Consider the following 18,639-nt stretch of genomic DNA (forward strand, 5'->3'; position numbering starts at 1 on the left):
GCCAATCCCAGCCAACACAGGGCACAAGGCAGGAACCAATCCTGGGCAGGGTGCCAACCCACCGCAGGACACACACGAACACACCCACACACCAAGCACACACTAGGGCCAAGTTAGAATCACCAATCCACCTAACCTGCATGTCTTTGGATTGTGGGAGGAAACCGGAGCGCCCGGAGGAAACCCACACAGACACGGGGAGAACATGCAAACTCCAAATAAGGGAACACTAATTAACATAGAATAAAAGTAAGGTCCGATGGCCAGGGAGGACAGAAAAAAACAAACAAAAAAAAAACTCCAGACAGCTGCAGAAAAAAAAAATAAATCTGCAGGGGTTCCAGGTCACGAGACCGCCCAGCCCCCTCTATGGATTCTACCTAACATAAATGACCTCAATTAGTCCTCATGGTATTCAAGGTTCTCATGGAAGAACTTGATGATGGTGGTCACGTGGACATCTGGCCTTTAATCCATCAATATAGGGACACAGCGGTGCTTTGATCAGGTAGTGATGGCACAGGTCACCACCCCAGAAAACCGGAAAAAGAACAGAAGAGAGAGTCGGGCTTTGTACGGATTTTGAATATGAATACCATGATTAATAATGATAATTGAATATACAGAGCATCAGGATTAAACTAAGATGAAGCTATGAGAAAGCCATGTTAAAGTAATGTGTTTTCAGCAGCTTTTTAAAGTGCTCCACTGTATTAGCCTCGCAAATTCCTATTGGTAAGCTAGTCTAGATTTTAGGTGCATAACAGCAGAAGGGCCACCTCACCACTTCTTTTAGCTCTTGGAATTCGAAGCAGACACTCATTTGATCATCTAAGGTTACGATTTGGAGTGTAAGGTGTCAGACATTCTGAAATATAAGATGGAGCAAGATTATATAAGGCTTTGTAAACTATAAGCAGTGTTTTAAAGTCAATTCTAAATGACACAGGTAACCAATGTAGTGACATCAAAACTGGAGAGATGTGCTCGGATTTTCTTTTCCGAGTTAAGATTCTAACAGCTGCATTCTGCACTCATTGCAGCATCCGAGCATCACAAATGGGGAACCAAGTCGATTAATTACCTAGAGAAGTGTGGCATTGCTTGCTTTGCACGAGAAATTAAAAACGTATTTTGAACCATTAGATGTTTTAAATATGATTCTTTCAACATCCGCTAGGCGTCCTGGTCAGTACTGGAAGTACTAAAGCTCGCCAAGACATATTTCTAAGAAAGATCGATACAGAGAATGCCGTTTATAAAGTAAACAATGTATCTTTGAAAAAGCTCCTAAGCGGTACACCAACCAGAACTCGAAATCGGCGGCGTAATGGCGCTTTGAAATGACGTAATCCAAACGCGCAGAAAAGTGACACAGCGTTCAAAGGGCGTGTTTTTCGCGTGTCAATCAAAGGACGACTGAAAGACCTCGGCGGCCTCCTCCTGTCTGCGTTGAATGTCGCGGTGTTTTGGCTCGTGTTTGGCTGTAAGTGAGCAATTGATCTAGCGAGACTTCACTTGTATTCAAACGAAGCAGTGCTTGATGTGACAGGTGCTGAAAACTCCACTATGGAGCTTTGAATGAAATGTAACGTTTCACCATAATTATCTTTAAATTACAAAGGGCGGTGTTTCAGGCAATGCATACTTTGTGTTGTGAACACCCCAAATTTTAGACTGCGTGGGGTAGGAGCGCATCCTATTGACACTTAGCGAAGAGCTGGAGTCAAGAGTTAACGGGTCGTCACTCCATCGCGTTTCATAAGGACAGGGTTCATCAAATCATATGCTTATAGCCATACTGTCATCCTAATACAGCCCAAACACCTGTATGTGCAGTGAGCGTGGCTGAGGATTTTGCATTAAGCGCACGGAGGCGCAGGTGCAGGTGAACCATTTGCCCTTTACATGAATCCAATTGAAGTCCTGTGAGACAAGGATAATACAAATGTTGAGAAAATGGGAAGCATTATGAAAAGATACAAAAATTAAATAATTTCTTAGTTCAAACTTACTTATTTGTATATAGGGGAGCTGGAACGTTTGCTAGAAGCACTCTCCACGAAAGAGGAAAAGGAACACATGCAAACCCATGCTCATACGTACCCAAAGTAAAATGGACAGTTAACTTGCTTTCATCTCCATAAACTGGAGGAAACAAAGTATATGATGAGATTCCACGTAAACCAGTGTAAAACATTTAAGTCTTTCTTAATGTCAGCTCTTCCTAATGGCTTATGAGCTCCCATTCAATGCAAATCTTAAATGTTAGGCATTCTTCAAGTAATTTCTTTGCAATCATGGCATATGTTAATTTGCCCCTTGAAATTGCATTCTGAAGTGAAGCATTTTATACATTTTTAAAAGTAGCATACCTGCACCTTTCTTTTACAATGAAGATTATGTGTTATCGGGGTACCATTGTGGAAAAATGCCTTAAAACTTAATGAATATGTCCACTTTGAAGTAGTAAAGGTTTCAATTCAGGAACACATGCTTGTGACAACAAAAGTGAACTGGAAAAAAAACATTTTACCACACTTTCTTGATACTATTTTCTCAAGGTAAGGATATGTTTCTTGATCATTTCTCTGCTCGGTGGGCATTGTGGAGTTATGTCAACTTCGCCAAGCTGTATTCTGCTTAATAGCCAACTTTTACTTCACTGATTCTGTTTCTTCAGTGGTTAATTTACATTTATTTGCTTAGCAGTTGCTTTTATCCAAAGTGACTTACAAAAGAGGTAAACAATCACGTACTGTAACATTGGGCTAAGGCATAACCAAGAATATAAAGTATTGCAGAGCAAAGGGTTTTTTTTTTCTTCTTTTTTTGTAAGCATTTTATTGAACTTATTAAAAGCAAATAACATTCCATACAAACAAGTCAAATTTTACAAAACTAATTTCACATCAAATCTACCCCCACCCATGAGAAAGAGAGCTAGGCCAACGGAGTAAAACTTTAATAGTAGGTAAAATAGGTAAGTAAGTAAATAAATAAATACAAATAATTAAAATAAATGAGGGAAGAGAATCCACTTCCTTAATTTAAATGCTTATTCTAAAACTAGCTGTGTAAGCCCATGCTGTAAAAAGCTTGTGTATAAGAGGCTAAGCAACTTTGTCTTTCTTCAGAGGTTTCATTTTGCCTGTGTGCTCACCTCTTTTCTGTATTAGCGGCGGGAGGAAAAGTAAAAGGGATACCATTTTGCTGATATGCTTGCCTCGCTTCTGTATTAGCGGCTAAGCGAATGACTTTCTTTGGAGGTTTCGTTTTGCCGACATGCTGGCCTCGCTTGCGTATCCTCGGAGGTGGAGCCCTTACCCTGACTCCACATTTGAGGTTAATTGAGAACCAACAGAAATTGACAAAGTTGTACGTACACTTTAATCAACCTGGCCATAACCCTTTGTTTTTTCCTTTAGAGCATGAAAGTCATTGGAACAAAACTCGTAGGCTTAAGAAAGAACTTGAGTGGATTCAGGCCTTAGGGACTTATCATCCTGATGGGCTTAACGAGAAATGATCCAAATAGATATGATTGTTTGTTTACATGTATACACTGGGTTAATAGATTAAATTTGATTAATTGTGATACAGACTGCTTCTAGTGAACCCGTGCATGCCAGTATCCCTGGCATCCCCTACCCTAAACCTTACTCCACCTCTCTCTTCCAGGCCAGACAGACATACACACTTTCACACATAGACGTTTATATACAAGATGTTATTGATTAGATCCTGCCATGTTTTAAAAAAGTTTTGCACATATCCTTTAAGTGGGAATTTTAATTTTTCCAATTTTTCCAATTTCAAATAATATATAACATCAGTTACCCACTGACTTAAAAGAGATGGGTTAGGATTTTTCCAGTTGAGTAAGATATGTCTACGTGCCAATTGTAAAGTAAAGGCAATTACAGTTTGTTTGTCCTTCTCCACCTTAAGGCCATCTGCAAGTACACCAAACATAGCTATTACTGGATTAGGAGAGATTGTGGCACCAAGGCTATCTGAAAGGCATTTAAAGATTTGGGTCAAAAATGATGTTATTTTGCTGCATGCCCAAAACATATGGCCCAATGTGGCTGGAACTTGATTGTATTGTTCACTGGTTTTTTCTCTGGAAGATGTGCTCAAGAGATGATTTTAAGTTGAATAATTGTATGCTTTGCGCATATGCAACTAGAGTGAATTTTGTGCATTGCTGCCTTCCACTCCTTTTCTGAAATGTTGGGTGAGAGATTGTTTTCCCATTGTTCTCTGGGATCTTTGAAAGGGAGGTACAGTAAAATATTTTTGTATATTGCAGAAATGCTGTCTGAGTCCTCAAGACTGATCAATATTTTTTCAGGAATATAAATAGGTGGGAGGCGAGGAAAACTGGGCAGGTTTTGTTTAGCAAAGTTTGTAAATTGCAGGCAGTGAAAGAAATGTGTTGCTGGAAAGTAAAATTTGGAGTGTAATGTTTCGTAGGATTCAAAGACGGTCTATGTAGAAATCTCTTAAATGATTTAATCTTGAATGTTTTCCAAGCATTAAAAACTGCATATGTTTGAGATGGTGGAAAAAGGTGGATCATGGAGAGGTGCCACAGATAAAAGCTTCCTCTATATTGAAGTACTTTCTACATTGGTTCCATATTCTGAGTGAATGAAGAACAATTGGGTTGTTAGTATATTGGTGAAAACTTGTATTTACTGGGGTACAAAGCAAGGAATATAAAGAAATGCTACAGGATTTTATTTCTATTGTAGACCAATCCTGGGTATGTTTATCTATTTCTGTCAATGTCCAGGTTTTTATGGCTTGTATGTTTGACGCCGGGTAATAAAATGGAAAGTTGGGTAGAGCCATGTCACCTTCTGCCTTAGGTCTTCGTAGGGTCGTCGTTTGGATACGTGGACATTTTGAATTCCAAATAAATGAGGTTATGATTGAATCTAAGTTCTTAAAATTGATTTATTGATGTATATTGATAATGTTAATTCATCCATATATCTATGCAAGTCTTGCTTAAGTTTTTCCATGCAGACAGCAACATTTTGTTGATAAAGAGATTTATGTTTACTTGTCATGTTTACCCCTAGGTATTTAAAGTAATTTGCATTGATAAAAGGGAAGATGTCCAATCTAATATTGTGTACTTGAGAGTTCACAGGAAAGAGCACACTTTTGTTTAAATTATTCCTGAGACCAGAAATCTTTTGAAATGTTTTTAGTGCTGTTAGGAATACAGACACAGTATTTTTTGGCTTTCATGCATATAGTACCATATCATTTGCATATAGTGAAATTTTCTGTTCAAGTTCTTCTCTGATAATCCCCTTTATTTCATAAGCATTTCGAAAGTGAACTGCCAGCGGCTCAATGGGCATTGCAAAAAACAGTGGTGACAAGGGCATCCTTGTCTAATACCATGTTCTAGTTTGAAGTAGTCTAAATTTATGTTGTTAATACAAACTAAAGCTTTTGGACTGGTATACAGTAGTTTGGTCCATGCACATGTGTTTGGGTCAAACCCAAATTTCTCCAATGTATTAAAGAGGTAGTTCCATTCAACCATATCAAATGCTTTTTCTGCATCCAACAATAAAATTATCTCCAGGGTATTAGACTTTGTGGGTGAACATATTACATTAAACAAACAAATAAACATATCTTAACATCACTATTTAGAAGTGAGATTGATCTGTATGTTGCACATTTTAATAAGTTCTTATTTTGCTTAAGAAAGATGGTAATTAATGCTTGGCGAAATGTTTGACGTAGAATTTTATTGTCTCTAGCTTCTGTAAATGTGTCTAATAAAAGGGGATTTGACTTAATTGAGAAATTTTTTATAAAATTCGGCAGGGCCTGCTGCTTTCCCACTCTGAAGTGAATTTATAGCATCTAGTAATTCTGAAAGTGCCAGAGGTTTATCCAATTCCTCTGCACTGAGGGTATCTAGTTGTGGTATCTGTAATGCATCCAGAAACGCATTAGGTTGTGTCTTGTCTTCTTTACACTGAGTAGAATATAAGGTCTTATAGTATTCTCTAAATATGTGCATTATATTTTTATGGTCAATGATTTTGTCTCCGTTTGTGTTTGTGATTGCTGGAATTGCATTGCAAACTTCCCTCTTAAAGATTTGTTCAGCCAAGATCTTATTAGCCTGCTCTCTGTGTTCATATTACTGATGTCTTGATTTAAAAATGATAGTGCCATACTTACAAGATTTAATCATAGGCAAGAAATTGTCTCTCCATATATAAAAAAAAATCCTGAAATGGAAAAGCAAGGCGACGATACGTGATCTTCTCAGATGTTCTCAAAGACCTGCGAGACAAAAAAGACTGGCCACAGAGCATCTCGTGGGGACCGTAAACATGAGACTTGGTGCCAAGAGATTTTCCCAGGACAGTCTTGCGGGGACGTAGAACATAAGATTCTTGCAAGACATACCCTTCTTATCAAATAAGAGCACGGACAGCCAGCAAAACATTCAGTCATTTAAAGTCACATGGCACACACAGATCCTGTACTCTCAGCAAAGAAGAAAGAGCAGCGCGGAGAAAAGAGACCCAAGGCGTGATACATATGCAGAGAAAGGTACAGAATATAAAAGCAGTAACAGTCGAAAGTATTGTAGCGTCCCAGCCAAGCTGAAGCCTTTTTTGTTTTAAGTGACTGTTAGATCTGATCGAGGGAGGCAGAGTACAGCACGGAAGACTGATAGCTGGGTGCTGATTGATGCGGTAAAAGGAAGGCAAGACCCGTGGGGGAAGGGGTTGGCGAGGGTGCTAGAAAGTTGTGTTTGGGGTTACGCATTTGGCAAATGTTAAAGTAGAACTTTTGTGACACTTTATTACGTCAGTCGCTACAGTATCAAAAAAGGTAGCACAGATCGCATTGACGCAAACAAAAGAAAATTGGTTTAAGTCAGGAAATTTCAAAAACGGGGTTTAACTCACATGCATTGATTGGTTACTTTGTAAAAAAAATTATTAACTGCTGATGATGTGGATCATTTTGTCTGTGCTGAAATTCCAAACAGAGAAACCTATCCTAAATTATGGTACAAAGTCATTAAACACAAGTCTCACAGACCTCATTTAAAAGATTCAGCATATTGGGACACGAAAGATTCCAAATATTGTTTTTACAGAAGTTCTGAAATAAAAGTGAAACTAATGAAATAGCAACAATTCAAAGAAAAAAAAATCTTACAAGTGTGTATCTGGATTGGGTTGGCAAGCAAAGCAAGCAGGGTGCGAAGCCCCCTAGTTATCTATAAAGAAATAATCAATTCTTGAGTAACAGTGATGCACTGGTGAGTAAAAGGAATATGCTCTTGAGTTTGGGTTTAGAAATCTCCAGAGGTCTGATAAGTTGTGATCAGTTACAAACTGTGTAATTGTTTTTGCAGTGTTAGATGTCATTGCCCCTGTGGCAGGAAACCTAGCTAGGTTTGGATTTAAAGCACAATTAAAGTCACCGTCCATTATCATTTTATGAGTGTTCACAATGAGAATGGATGCAAATACGTTGTGGATGAAGTCCATATCATCCACATTGAGTGCATAGATATTTATCAAAATCACTTTACAGTTAAATAAATTACCCATAACAACAACAACAACATTTATTTATATAGCACATTTTCATACAAACAGTAGCTCAAAGTGCTTTACATATTAAAGAATAGAAAAATGAAAGACACAATTATAAAACAAAATAAATTAACATTAATTAACATCGAATAAGAGTAAGGTTCAATGGCCAGGGGGGACAGAAAAAACAAAAAAACTCCAGACGGCTGGAGAAAAAATAAAATCTGTAGGGATTCCAGACCATGAGACCGCCCAGTCCCCTCTGGGCATTCTACCTAACATAAATGAAACAGTCCTCTTTGGATTTAGGATTGATAACAATCATATTGCCCTTCAGGATCATCTGATACTACAAATGAAATTGTTCTATGTATAAGAATTCCCATGCCTCTAGCTTTCTTTGTAAGACTTGATGCCACATAGAGATGGCATCACTAAATGCTATTCCCTGGCAGACGTGAGTGGGCGAGATGGAGCATAGCACTTTAACAGTGTCTCCATATACTCGGGTGCTAACCCATTGACTACTCTGTAGGCATCAGGGATTTGAACTTAAAGCGTGGTGCTACAGGGAGCCAATGTAGCAACAATGTAGGTTATGTTCTGCAATGCCTTATAATAACAGACAGATGTTTGCTCAAATCATATGATTGTTTTTTCCTAAGCAGCACCAACTTTCCATCTAATATATTCTGTGTTATTTTACATAACCTACAGAGTGAGATTCATGCAGAGTGGCAGCGTAAATAAAAGATCACATGTGTTTCATTGTATTTTGTACAAATAAAAGTAAATCTGAACTGAGCTGATTATACAGCGTTGTCTCTCTATTATAAAAAAAATCTTGGAATGAGACGAGACGTGATTTTCTCGGAGAGGCACTTATACGTCCCGCAAGACAAGTCCACGCCCACGGCTGGAAATAATGGACAAAGAGTAGATGGCAAAGTAGAACATCGTAAAGAATTAAAAAATGTTGGCACGGTGCACATGCAGAGCAGGTTAGAGATAATGGAAGTACAAAAATTCGAAAGTCTCAAAAAAAGGATAGAAAAGATCACATTAGTGCAAATAAATGGAAATTATTACTCGGTGAAATACAGTATATTATTATTAATATTATTCAGATTTAAACGTTAAGTCAGAGACTTGTAGATTGTCTAATTCGTGTTGCCAGCGAGAATTAAAAGATTCCAAAAACATTGGCGTGGTATGAAGTCCCTTGAGACGGAGAATTTTAACATGAGATTCTTTTAAGTCACGCCTTACTTACAACTATTTTCAAACAAGACCACGGTCATCTAACCTCAGTCGTGTAAATGCTTTTGTCAGACACACTTCCCGTGCTCTCAGCTCTTATAAATTTTATCAGGACAATAATTTTATACGTTCTAGATGATATGTCAACTAAGCGAAGAAGAAAGAGCATGGACAAACATTAGAAAAAATGTTTTATTTATTAGAGAGAAAGAATCGATATTCACTCATAGGCAGTTTATATGTTGCATTGTCAAGATATAAGTCCAAACACGGAATCGAAATTCAATGCGCTCTTGAAGAAAAGTTAATTCCAACTATTGTTTTTACTAAAGTTTTAAAGTAAATGTGAAACATGTAACAATTCTAATGAAAATAACAGTCTCTTAAGATTGTATGTATGGTTAACCAAACCCAGGGGTTGGCGAACAAAGCGAGCAGGGGGTGGAGCCCCCTAGTATTTTGAATAAAAAAGGTTTTTAAAGGAACCAAGCCACCTGCACTTTGCATAAAAGAACTTAGGACAACGTTTTTGAATGAGTAAACTCACTGACACTCACTGACATCCATCAGTCCATAATACATTGGGAGAACATGCACACTCCATGCAGAACCTGGCACTGTTAGACAGGAATGACAACTCTGTCCCACCACGTTGGTTATGCTAAAACATCAATACTAAACTTACTAAAATTTAACCTGACTAGACATAGATGAAGTGGCATTTGTATACTGTATTGGCACTAGTGTATGTGCATGGCGTATATATGTCTGTTTGCACTACAAAGGACTGGCACAATTTCCAGGGAATGTTCCTGCCTTGTGCTTGATGCTTACTGGAATATGGACCAGCTGCCTTGCAACTCTGCTTTGGATGAGCAAGAAGGAAACAAATAAGGATTAATGGATGGATGAATGGATGTAGGGATGCCTTTAAGGCCTTTTCATTTTTTGTCACTTGACTGCATACTACACGCATGCTTAATATTCTCTCTCACACAAGCACACACATGCATTTTCAGTCCAGTGGTAGGTAATGAAAGCATATAAGCAATCGTAAATGTGATTTTTCTTTTTTTTTATAGTCTAATTGTCTACAGAAGAGAGACAGCAATTCACATCTGGACATCAACATTAAATAATGTTAATAATGATGCTTGGTAATGACTTTTGTGAGGTGAATCCATCCCCCCGGCCCTGAACAGTGCTGCATGGGAAAATGAGTGGCAAAGTGAAGCGTACAGTTAGCCTTATTTTAAAATGGTTGAATCTCACAGCTATGTTATGCTTTTTGCATTTTTCCTTTTAATGAATTTTGCAATTTAATTGTCTAATCTGACATGGATCTATACTCAATAAGATTTTTGGTAAGTTTTAAGGCTTTTATTACAATGGGACCATGGGACCCATAAGGTCCATTATAAAATACAAGAGCTGGGTAGTTATTTCTTAAAAATGATAAAATTTGCTAAGTTTCACTGTAGCCCGTGATTTGAAGTAACAGATTAAAATATACAATTGTGAAGAAATAACTTATCAAACTTATCCTTTAAAAAAATGAATTAAAAATTGAATGCATGTGCTCCTAGTGACTTGTAACCAGAGGCTGTGGAGTCAGTACGCAACAACTTCAACTCCTCTCTTTGTAATTAGACTAATATATTTAATATGTTGATTGAAATCAAACAATATGCAAGATACAAGGCATTTCATCACTGCCATCGTGAATCATCAGACTACTTTTTGAACCCTAATCTGTTAACATTTGGGTTTAAAGGCTGTAGTGAAGCTGCAGTGGCTCTTATGTATTATTTATTAAATAATACTTAAAAAATTTATAAAGGCAATATTTGTTTTGCGGCCTCCCATCATAACCTACAATCTATGTGGGTGGAATGAAAGCTTTAGATTTGTCAAAAATTTTGATGTCCGGTTTTCATTGGATCTCAAACTTTTAGGGTCCCGAGATGCTGAAAAAATCAATATCTCGATGATGGGTGTATGTCTGTCTCTGTGTGTGTGTGTCTCAGTTTCTTGAGGACGATCTACAGCCAAAATGGCTGGACAAAAAAATACCAAACTCAACTTAAGCCTGTTATGAGATGACGATGTGCTGATTAGTTTTTGAGCCAAATCGTGCAAGAGAAAGAGGCATTCTAGAGGAACCCTCAAATACTGTATTTCTGCAATTAATCATGAATTCTTCTTCTTCAATTGCTATCTTATTGACCTGTTTTATGATCAGAAAGATAAGCATCAGAGCGGTAAATAATTACTGAAATATTAGAGAATAGTTTGGGTAACTTGGTTCCTAGGGTGCAAAGTCTACTGGCACTCACATCCAAATTTTTTGTTTCCTTAAAGTCTAGAAGAAAAAATAGTTTACTTGAATTAGTGTAAGTGAAATTAAAATTTTTAAAACATTATTTTAAAATTTAAGTTTAGTTGGAGTCGGTACATTTTAACAAACTCTGACTCCAGTAACCCAATACTGTAATTGCTTCCGACTCTGACTTGTACCCCACAGTCCTGCATTTACCACTCAAACTACTCAATGTGGCACAAGTCCTCACAATTTTGCAAGATGACTGGTAATGTAAATGAGCCAGATTAGGTTACTGCGCTGTGTTGCTAGCATTAGTTTACCAAGTATTTCACCAGCGGTATAAAGAAGTTGGTATGGAGTTTTCACCAGGAAAATCCACACTTTATAATTTACTTAGTGTTCTTACAGAATTAATTTACTTGGTATGGAGTTCTCAACTGATCGTGAAGAGACCCTGCTAATGAAATCATTAGGTAATTTAATAATAAACAATGTCATTCCCAAAAGATAATGGAAGTTATGGTTCAAGTTCATTGGAACTTCCACACATTTTGTGGTTGGAAGTAGTTGTCTAGAAAGATATTTTGAACATACTTTGAATTATTATCATTTGTCCTACAATTTCTAAGGAGAATGAAGCACCTATAAATTATATGCTGAAGCAAGGAAATCATATTTAATAAATGTTTCTTTATTTTGGTAGTGAATATCCTTGGGTAGCCTATAGGGTATAGCATGATTGCCAGCACATCCCTGCAACTGGAGCACTGGCAGGTTAAGTACTTTACAAAATCAGTGCTGGGAACTGAATCAGTACTTTCATGCTTTCAGTATATCTTCTTATCTATACCGCTTAGCATAATTACATTATTAAATTAGCTTTATTTTATGGGTCACCTTTCATTTATATAATTCCCAAAGCACTTTAGATGTGTTGAACAGTAGATTATTTGCATTTTTCTTTAGTATATGGGTTAACAGACATGTTCAGGGTCACATAGTGATTTAGCGCTTTAGACTTAAATGCCAGCCCTATGCCTTGGGACAGAAAGTAAAATTTAGATTTTTTTAGACCCAGTCTGTTTGACTGTTTATACTTATAATTTTGTGGGACTTGCATCCAATCCCTAACACATCCTTGAATTATTCTTATTATTCTTATATAACCAAGGTGATCAAGTAGAACAAATCCTTAATATTGCTGTTTATTTTTCATTTTTACTGGTTCCACAGTGTCTCTACATACTTTTTTTTTTCTGTACCAGCATTGTTTGTATAATGGCTAATTTGTTTTGCCTGCACTGAGGCATTCTGTAGAGCAGAATTAAAAATGGCACATTTTTTGTTATCAGTCAATGTTATCAACAAGGTCACAGAATTAATGAAGCATAGAAAATAGTTTTGTTTTAAAAGTACAATATGAGTGTAATATTCTAAGAATTGAACTTGCATGAGAAATTAAATTAACATTTGAATGCATATGTTTTATATCATCTGCATATTTCAGAATATGTCCCATTAATTTGGATATACAAAAAAAATGGGATTGGTCAAAAGAACTAATATCTTTCCACATACTTGGCTTGTTGATCGGTTTATTTTAACACTGTTTGGCATTCTAGCATAGTGATTCCACTGTACTTTCCACAATGGAAGGAGGAAAAAGACAAGATTAGCTATTGTTAAAAACTCTTGACTAGTGTTGTGATGTGTTGCATATTGATCAGAAATGCAAGTATCAAACTGAGTTTGAACTTGAAATGCTGGCACTTTTCTGCACCCCTTTACATTATTCTGATGCACACATTTTGTAGTCTTTTTACCTTGTTTACATAATGACTGCTGTTGCTTTGTTTATACCATTCACATTGCACTCTGTGCAACCATCAAGCCAGTCAGTTTAAGGGCCACCTCTCATACACACAAACCCACATTCAAGATGCCTAACACACATCTTTGGAATGAAAACTAGAGAACCCATTAAAATAGGGAGAATTTACAAACTCCACACAGACAGTAACCATGCATAAAATGTAACCCCGAGATTTTCGGTCTGTGAGACAATAGCACAAATCATTATGTTATATTAGTGTAGTGTTTTTCTTTCTCTAATGGGATATCTGGCATAGGGTTGCCAGGTCAGAAGTACCATTCATATACTGTATATGACAATGAAAGGACCCTATACTTCAAGTGTTCTGATTGACAGTGCAAATAAACTGGGGCATGGTAAGGTATCTTGCTGCACAGATTTTCTTTTGACATACTGATTTTAAAGTTTGAGAACATCATAATGAATAAGAGGCTTTGAAGTATAGGAAGGGAGCCAGATAGGATCATCCAGGTGTCAACGTAAAGGCCTCAAGGGGGCAGGTGGGACCACACTCCAGTGTTACCAGGTGGCCATTTTTCCTGTGCAGTGGAAATACAGTATTTTGATACTCTTTCAGTACAGAAAAAAATTTAATTTCTTACTCATTCTGACCTCCCAGTAACAGTACAATTATGCCTATTCCATTGGGAATATGTGAAAATGGGCTTTAAATAGATTTGGTAATATACTGTATAAAGATAACTTCTGTTGCAGTTCACAAATTGGTTGTTGCCATGTTTCATCTAGAATGTATTCCCTATCTTAAGTATACTCTGCTTTTTTGGTGTTTTTGAATAATTAATTTTCTTGTGTTTTTTTGTTTTTATGTAATTTTTATAGTAATGTTTAATATTTAGCTTTTATATATTATCTGCAGGTTAGGTCTGCTGGCTTTGTTACGTTGACCATTATGTGTGCGTGTGTGTGTGTGTGTGTGTGTGTGTGTGTGTCTGTGTCTGTGTGTTTACTCTGCAATGGACTGATGCTCTGTCCAGAAATTATTCCTGCCTTGTGTTCAAAACTTGTTAGGAGAGGCTCAAGGTTCTCCACACCATTGCCTTGCATAAGTGGGTTAAGGAAATGGATGAATGGAAGGTGTTGACTGTATTCCTCTGTATTCCTTGAATTTTGGGGATGGAACCCTAAGAGGTGTCTTTATCATGGTGTCTGTCACTCAGTGGGAAAACCTCAGCATTTATACTGCGTTTGAGTAGATGGCTCCAGCAGAGCATCATTGAGCATTGTGGAAAGTAGATTATCATTCTGAGTACTGTGTTGGTTTTCTGGTTTATTGTGTTTAGACTTGGGTTTGTGATTACTGTGATTATTTCAAAGTGGACTTGTTTACCTTGTGTTGCATTTTCGGCAAACCAATTTTGCCTTATTTCTGTTAATTTTCCTATGTGCTGTTTTCTGCTTCTATTTGTTTATATAACTAAATTCTTTATAATGATACTTTGGTTGCATTTGCCTTTTTGAATCCAGATGTTTATGGTAATCATCTCCTTTGAAGGACATGTAAAAGTATTTTTGAACTTTTAAAGACTGTGCTTCATGTTCGGCTTGTATAGGCCTTGAAGCTTACAGTTTTCAGTTTGGGGTAAGGTAAGGCTAGTCAAGTCCTGTTTAAGCTTTATTGTATATTTTGTGGGCTGCACCCTGTTGCACCATAATGTGTACCGCAGTTAAGCAGCTACATCTGAAATTTGGGAGTCTTACTCTGCTGGAATTTGGGCACAGCTAGGTATGTGATCTTTTAAATGAATGCTGGTCTCAAAGATGCATTGGTTGTTATTGGCATTTGTGTGGCTATTCCTGGCCCTGGGAGTCAATGCATGATGATGTTTTAAAAGACTTCACCCTGTGAGTCACTTTGGATTTAGAGTTTGTAGGGGATGTTTGATGGAGTTTGATGGGGAAAAGGTTCAACTGGCAGGGATAAAAACAAAAGGCACCTTGTGTTTAACGCTTTGTAAATTTAATACCCTTGCAACATAACATAGTAGGGGTAGGGTGGCCTGGGCTGACCATGTTCGTGTGGTGCCACCACAGCTTTCACTAGGAAAAACAGAATAATTATCTTAACATTCACAAATCCACTTGTCCAGTTCAAGGTTGCATCATTTCTGGCAGCATCATGTTTATGTCAGGACCCAACTATCCTCTGAATTAGATTTGAACCCAGGGGACCAAAGCAGTGAGGCAGCAGTGCTGTTTTTATGAATATATTGTACATTATTTGTGAAACTGTTAAGAGTGGTGAGATTACGAGTTACAGAATATAAAGCATGGGCATACACTCTGGCATTGATTAAAGCATTAAAAATTTAGAAAGCAATAAGTATTTTAGACACTTATAGCACAATGATGGAAATCAAACTCAGAATGTTAGGTCTATAAAGCAGCAGCCCCAACCTCTGTAAAAGCCATTAAAGCAACATATTTTAGTGCAATGTATTTGTAAAATACTTTATTAAATCTATAAACATTTAAGATTACATTTACATTCAGATTTTCAATGACCAAGATTCACTTAAGCTTCATAATTAGCTGTACGATAGGTTTGAAATTTTGAAAGTTTTCTTGTCTTTTACCACCTTTTGTTTTGTATTCTAATTCTCAGTACTAGTGGATGTAACCACCACTGTTAAATTCAAATTGAGATGTCTGGTTTGTTTTAGAGATGACAGCAAGGCAATGGAAAGGAGGATGAGGGATACCCCACCAGTAAGATGGACTGTGATTGTTCTGACCTGCCAGTACAAGGACAGTGTGCATGTATTTCAGCAGGGTAAGTATTTTGTTTCTTCCTGTTGAGCAACAACATTAAAAAATAAAACTACAGATTCTGAATTTATGTAATTGCATTTTAACATATTTTCAATATTCGCTTTCTATATTGAGGGTGGCACGGTAGCGCAGTGGGTAGCGCTAATGCCTTGCAGTTAGGAGACCTGGGTTCACTTCCCGGGTCCTACCTGCATGGAGTTTGAATGTTCTCCCTGTGTCTACGTGGGTTTCCTCTGAGTACTCCGGTTTCCTCCCGCAGTCCAAAAACATGCAGGTTAGGTGCATTGGCGATTCTAAATTGTCCCTGGTGTGTGCTTGGTGCGGTGGGCTGGCGACCTGCCCGGGGTTTGTTTCCTGCCTTGCGCCCTGTGTTGGCTGGGATTGGCTCCAGCAGACCCCCGTGACCCTGTAGTTAGGATATAGTGGGTTGGAAAATGGTTGGATGGATGGATAATGGATGGATGGACTTTCCGTATTGAAAGATGAGCTTGTTTGGCAGACGATAGCCATATTGAAAGGGAACAAAAATCATTTTTGAAAAAAAAATTAATGTATTAGTTGGCTTTTCAACATTGTTGTTTTTAATTGTGATATGCACATATATTCATTACAAATGACCTATATTATCATGTTTCACATATTTTAACACTTTAGATGAAGACCTTTCAATTAAAAATAAACTGTTGAGCATATAAAAAATCTATTAGATTAAGACATACAACCAGAAATGCTTTACTGCAACAGTCTAAAGCATCTTACTTACAATTAAATATAATAACACCAAGCCATTTAAGAATGTATTGCTTGTTCTTTTATGAGACACCTGTATAGAAATTGACATTACTGTCTTGGTGGCTTAGCTGTTGTTAATATGAAATAGGAGTCATTCCATTTTAATTCCACAATGGCCTTTGCGTCACCATTTTTGATTTTGGTGAAACATAGTATGTGAATTATACCTACCTTCCAGAGCTCAAACATATTTTTGTTTTCTTTTTCCACATGAGATATAGGCACTTTTATTCACCACGGGCAGCAAAATAATTTGACAATTTATGAGCTGTATGTTTTTTCCTAGAAAAGTTCTATTGATCAGCTGTACCTCATTGGAAACATCAAAAAGGGTAGTTTTAAAGGTCTGGTCAAATTTAAAAGAGGATTCTAAGATAGTAAGGTTAGTGTGTCATTTCAGTGAATTTTGTATAAGTTTAAAGCTTTGTCTCCTAAATCCCTGTAAGTAAACTTTGTTTGAAAAGCAGGGGCAATGTATGTTCTTCCCTAATAAGTGAGATAAATGTACCTTTCTCCCCCACATACCTTTATTGAGGCTTAAAAACGTTTTTTTTTTTAACGTGAACACTTTTGGGGTGACTATCTCATGAAAGGGACCAAGTAAGAGGTAATTTTTATATATATTTTGTTAACTAGTACTTATACATACAGTATGTATATCTGAATAAAAAATTGAATTGGTGATCCAATAACTTTATAGTTTTGTTAATAACCAAAAAGCAGTGAACAAGGAAATGTAGTTGGATAGATGAAATTTAACCATGGAGAAAAAAGAAACATATCATTATGTGAAAGTTAGAAAGTACCTTCCCAATGAGCTATAGTTGTCACTTTGGTAGCAATAAAATTATATCTTGTTAGAGAACACTCTAAATTACAGTACTGTATTAGTTTTTTCACTATCCACTGTGAAGAAAACTTCCTAGATCTGAAGGGAATTTATTTTAAATAAACAAAAAGTATTTCTGAGCTCTTAAAGTTAGGTGCCAAGTTTTCATCAAAAATGGTGATGCACACATTTTTTTGAAAATGAATTGAATCAATAATGAAAACCATACTTAAAATGTGATATCTCAATTAATAAACCCTAGCAAGAAAGTTTGTAACCAACAAATTATTAACTCCTTTAGTTTTAACTTTTGATTTCAGTGTTTTAACATTGCACTTTATTTACTGCTACTTATGACTTTCAGAAATGTTTTAATCTAGACTGTCATAAATCAATGACCGCAGTTGACTGTGTGTCTTCGGTTCTTTGAATGCATCCATCTTTTCCTTTTATATGGATGCCCATGTTTAAGTGTACATGCAAAACTAATGACAGGGCTAAAATCATCAATACCATTCTTTGTGTTTGAAATCATGGGAGTGAAATGAGCCGTGTAGGACCCAAAGATCCAGATGATAAAAAAGGTATGCTAAACTGGAAGAAAGTAAAATGGAGGAAACCATAGCAAAAATAGCAAAAGTCAATTCCTCCAAAAAGCAAACACAAAAGTAAATGTTTACATGAATATTAGACATGTGGAAGAAATAACAAATAACTGAAGGAAATTTGAACTGTGGAATTGACTGATTTAGTGATTGATTATTGAATGTGAAAAAAAAATCTTATTTAAATACACTAGGAAATATACTTGAACAACCACAGGTACTGTCAAAATGACTTCACTTGCCATTCCATTAAGTTAAGTTGAAGGTGTGGCCAAGATCATGATGCTGACTATATGACAAATGACCATAAAATATTTAACATCAATTAGGTAATCATTCAGACCATAAAATTTGTTTAGTTATTTCAGTTGTCACAGTATTTCATCCAGCTCATTCCTAAAAGTCATTTGGGTATTTACTTCTGTTACAGGATATATTAGTTTTCTTAAATTTTTTTTCAACACTATTTGTGAACAAAAGTGTCTACTTATTTCCTTCATTTCCTCACTTTGCCTGTACTTACACACTTGTCTTTGAGTAATTTTAAAAGGTTTCCTTAACTCAGC

At 36.6% G+C, this 18,639-nt stretch overlaps 1 protein-coding gene across 3 annotated transcripts in view; it reads left to right on the plus strand.

The window, feature by feature from the left end:
- Positions 1 to 1,408: 1,408 nt before the first annotated feature.
- Positions 1,409 to 18,639, plus strand: part of LOC120535185 (L-fucose kinase) — a 49,264-nt gene continuing 32,033 nt past the window's right edge. Inside the window, exons 1-2 of one of the 3 annotated variants that reach the window (XM_039762843.1) lie at positions 1,409 to 1,486; positions 15,739 to 15,848. In XM_039762843.1, the coding sequence (XP_039618777.1) occupies positions 15,755 to 15,848 (94 nt within the window). In that variant the 5' untranslated portion in view covers positions 1,409 to 1,486; positions 15,739 to 15,754. Of the gene's footprint in view, positions 1,487 to 2,431; positions 2,565 to 15,738; positions 15,849 to 18,639 lie in introns of those variants that run through there. The other 2 variants (XM_039762842.1, XM_039762845.1) reach the window with 2 other exon arrangements.

This window comes from Polypterus senegalus, chromosome 9 (assembly GCF_016835505.1).
Source record: "Polypterus senegalus isolate Bchr_013 chromosome 9, ASM1683550v1, whole genome shotgun sequence".
Classification (NCBI taxonomy): Eukaryota; Metazoa; Chordata; class Cladistia; order Polypteriformes; family Polypteridae; genus Polypterus; species Polypterus senegalus.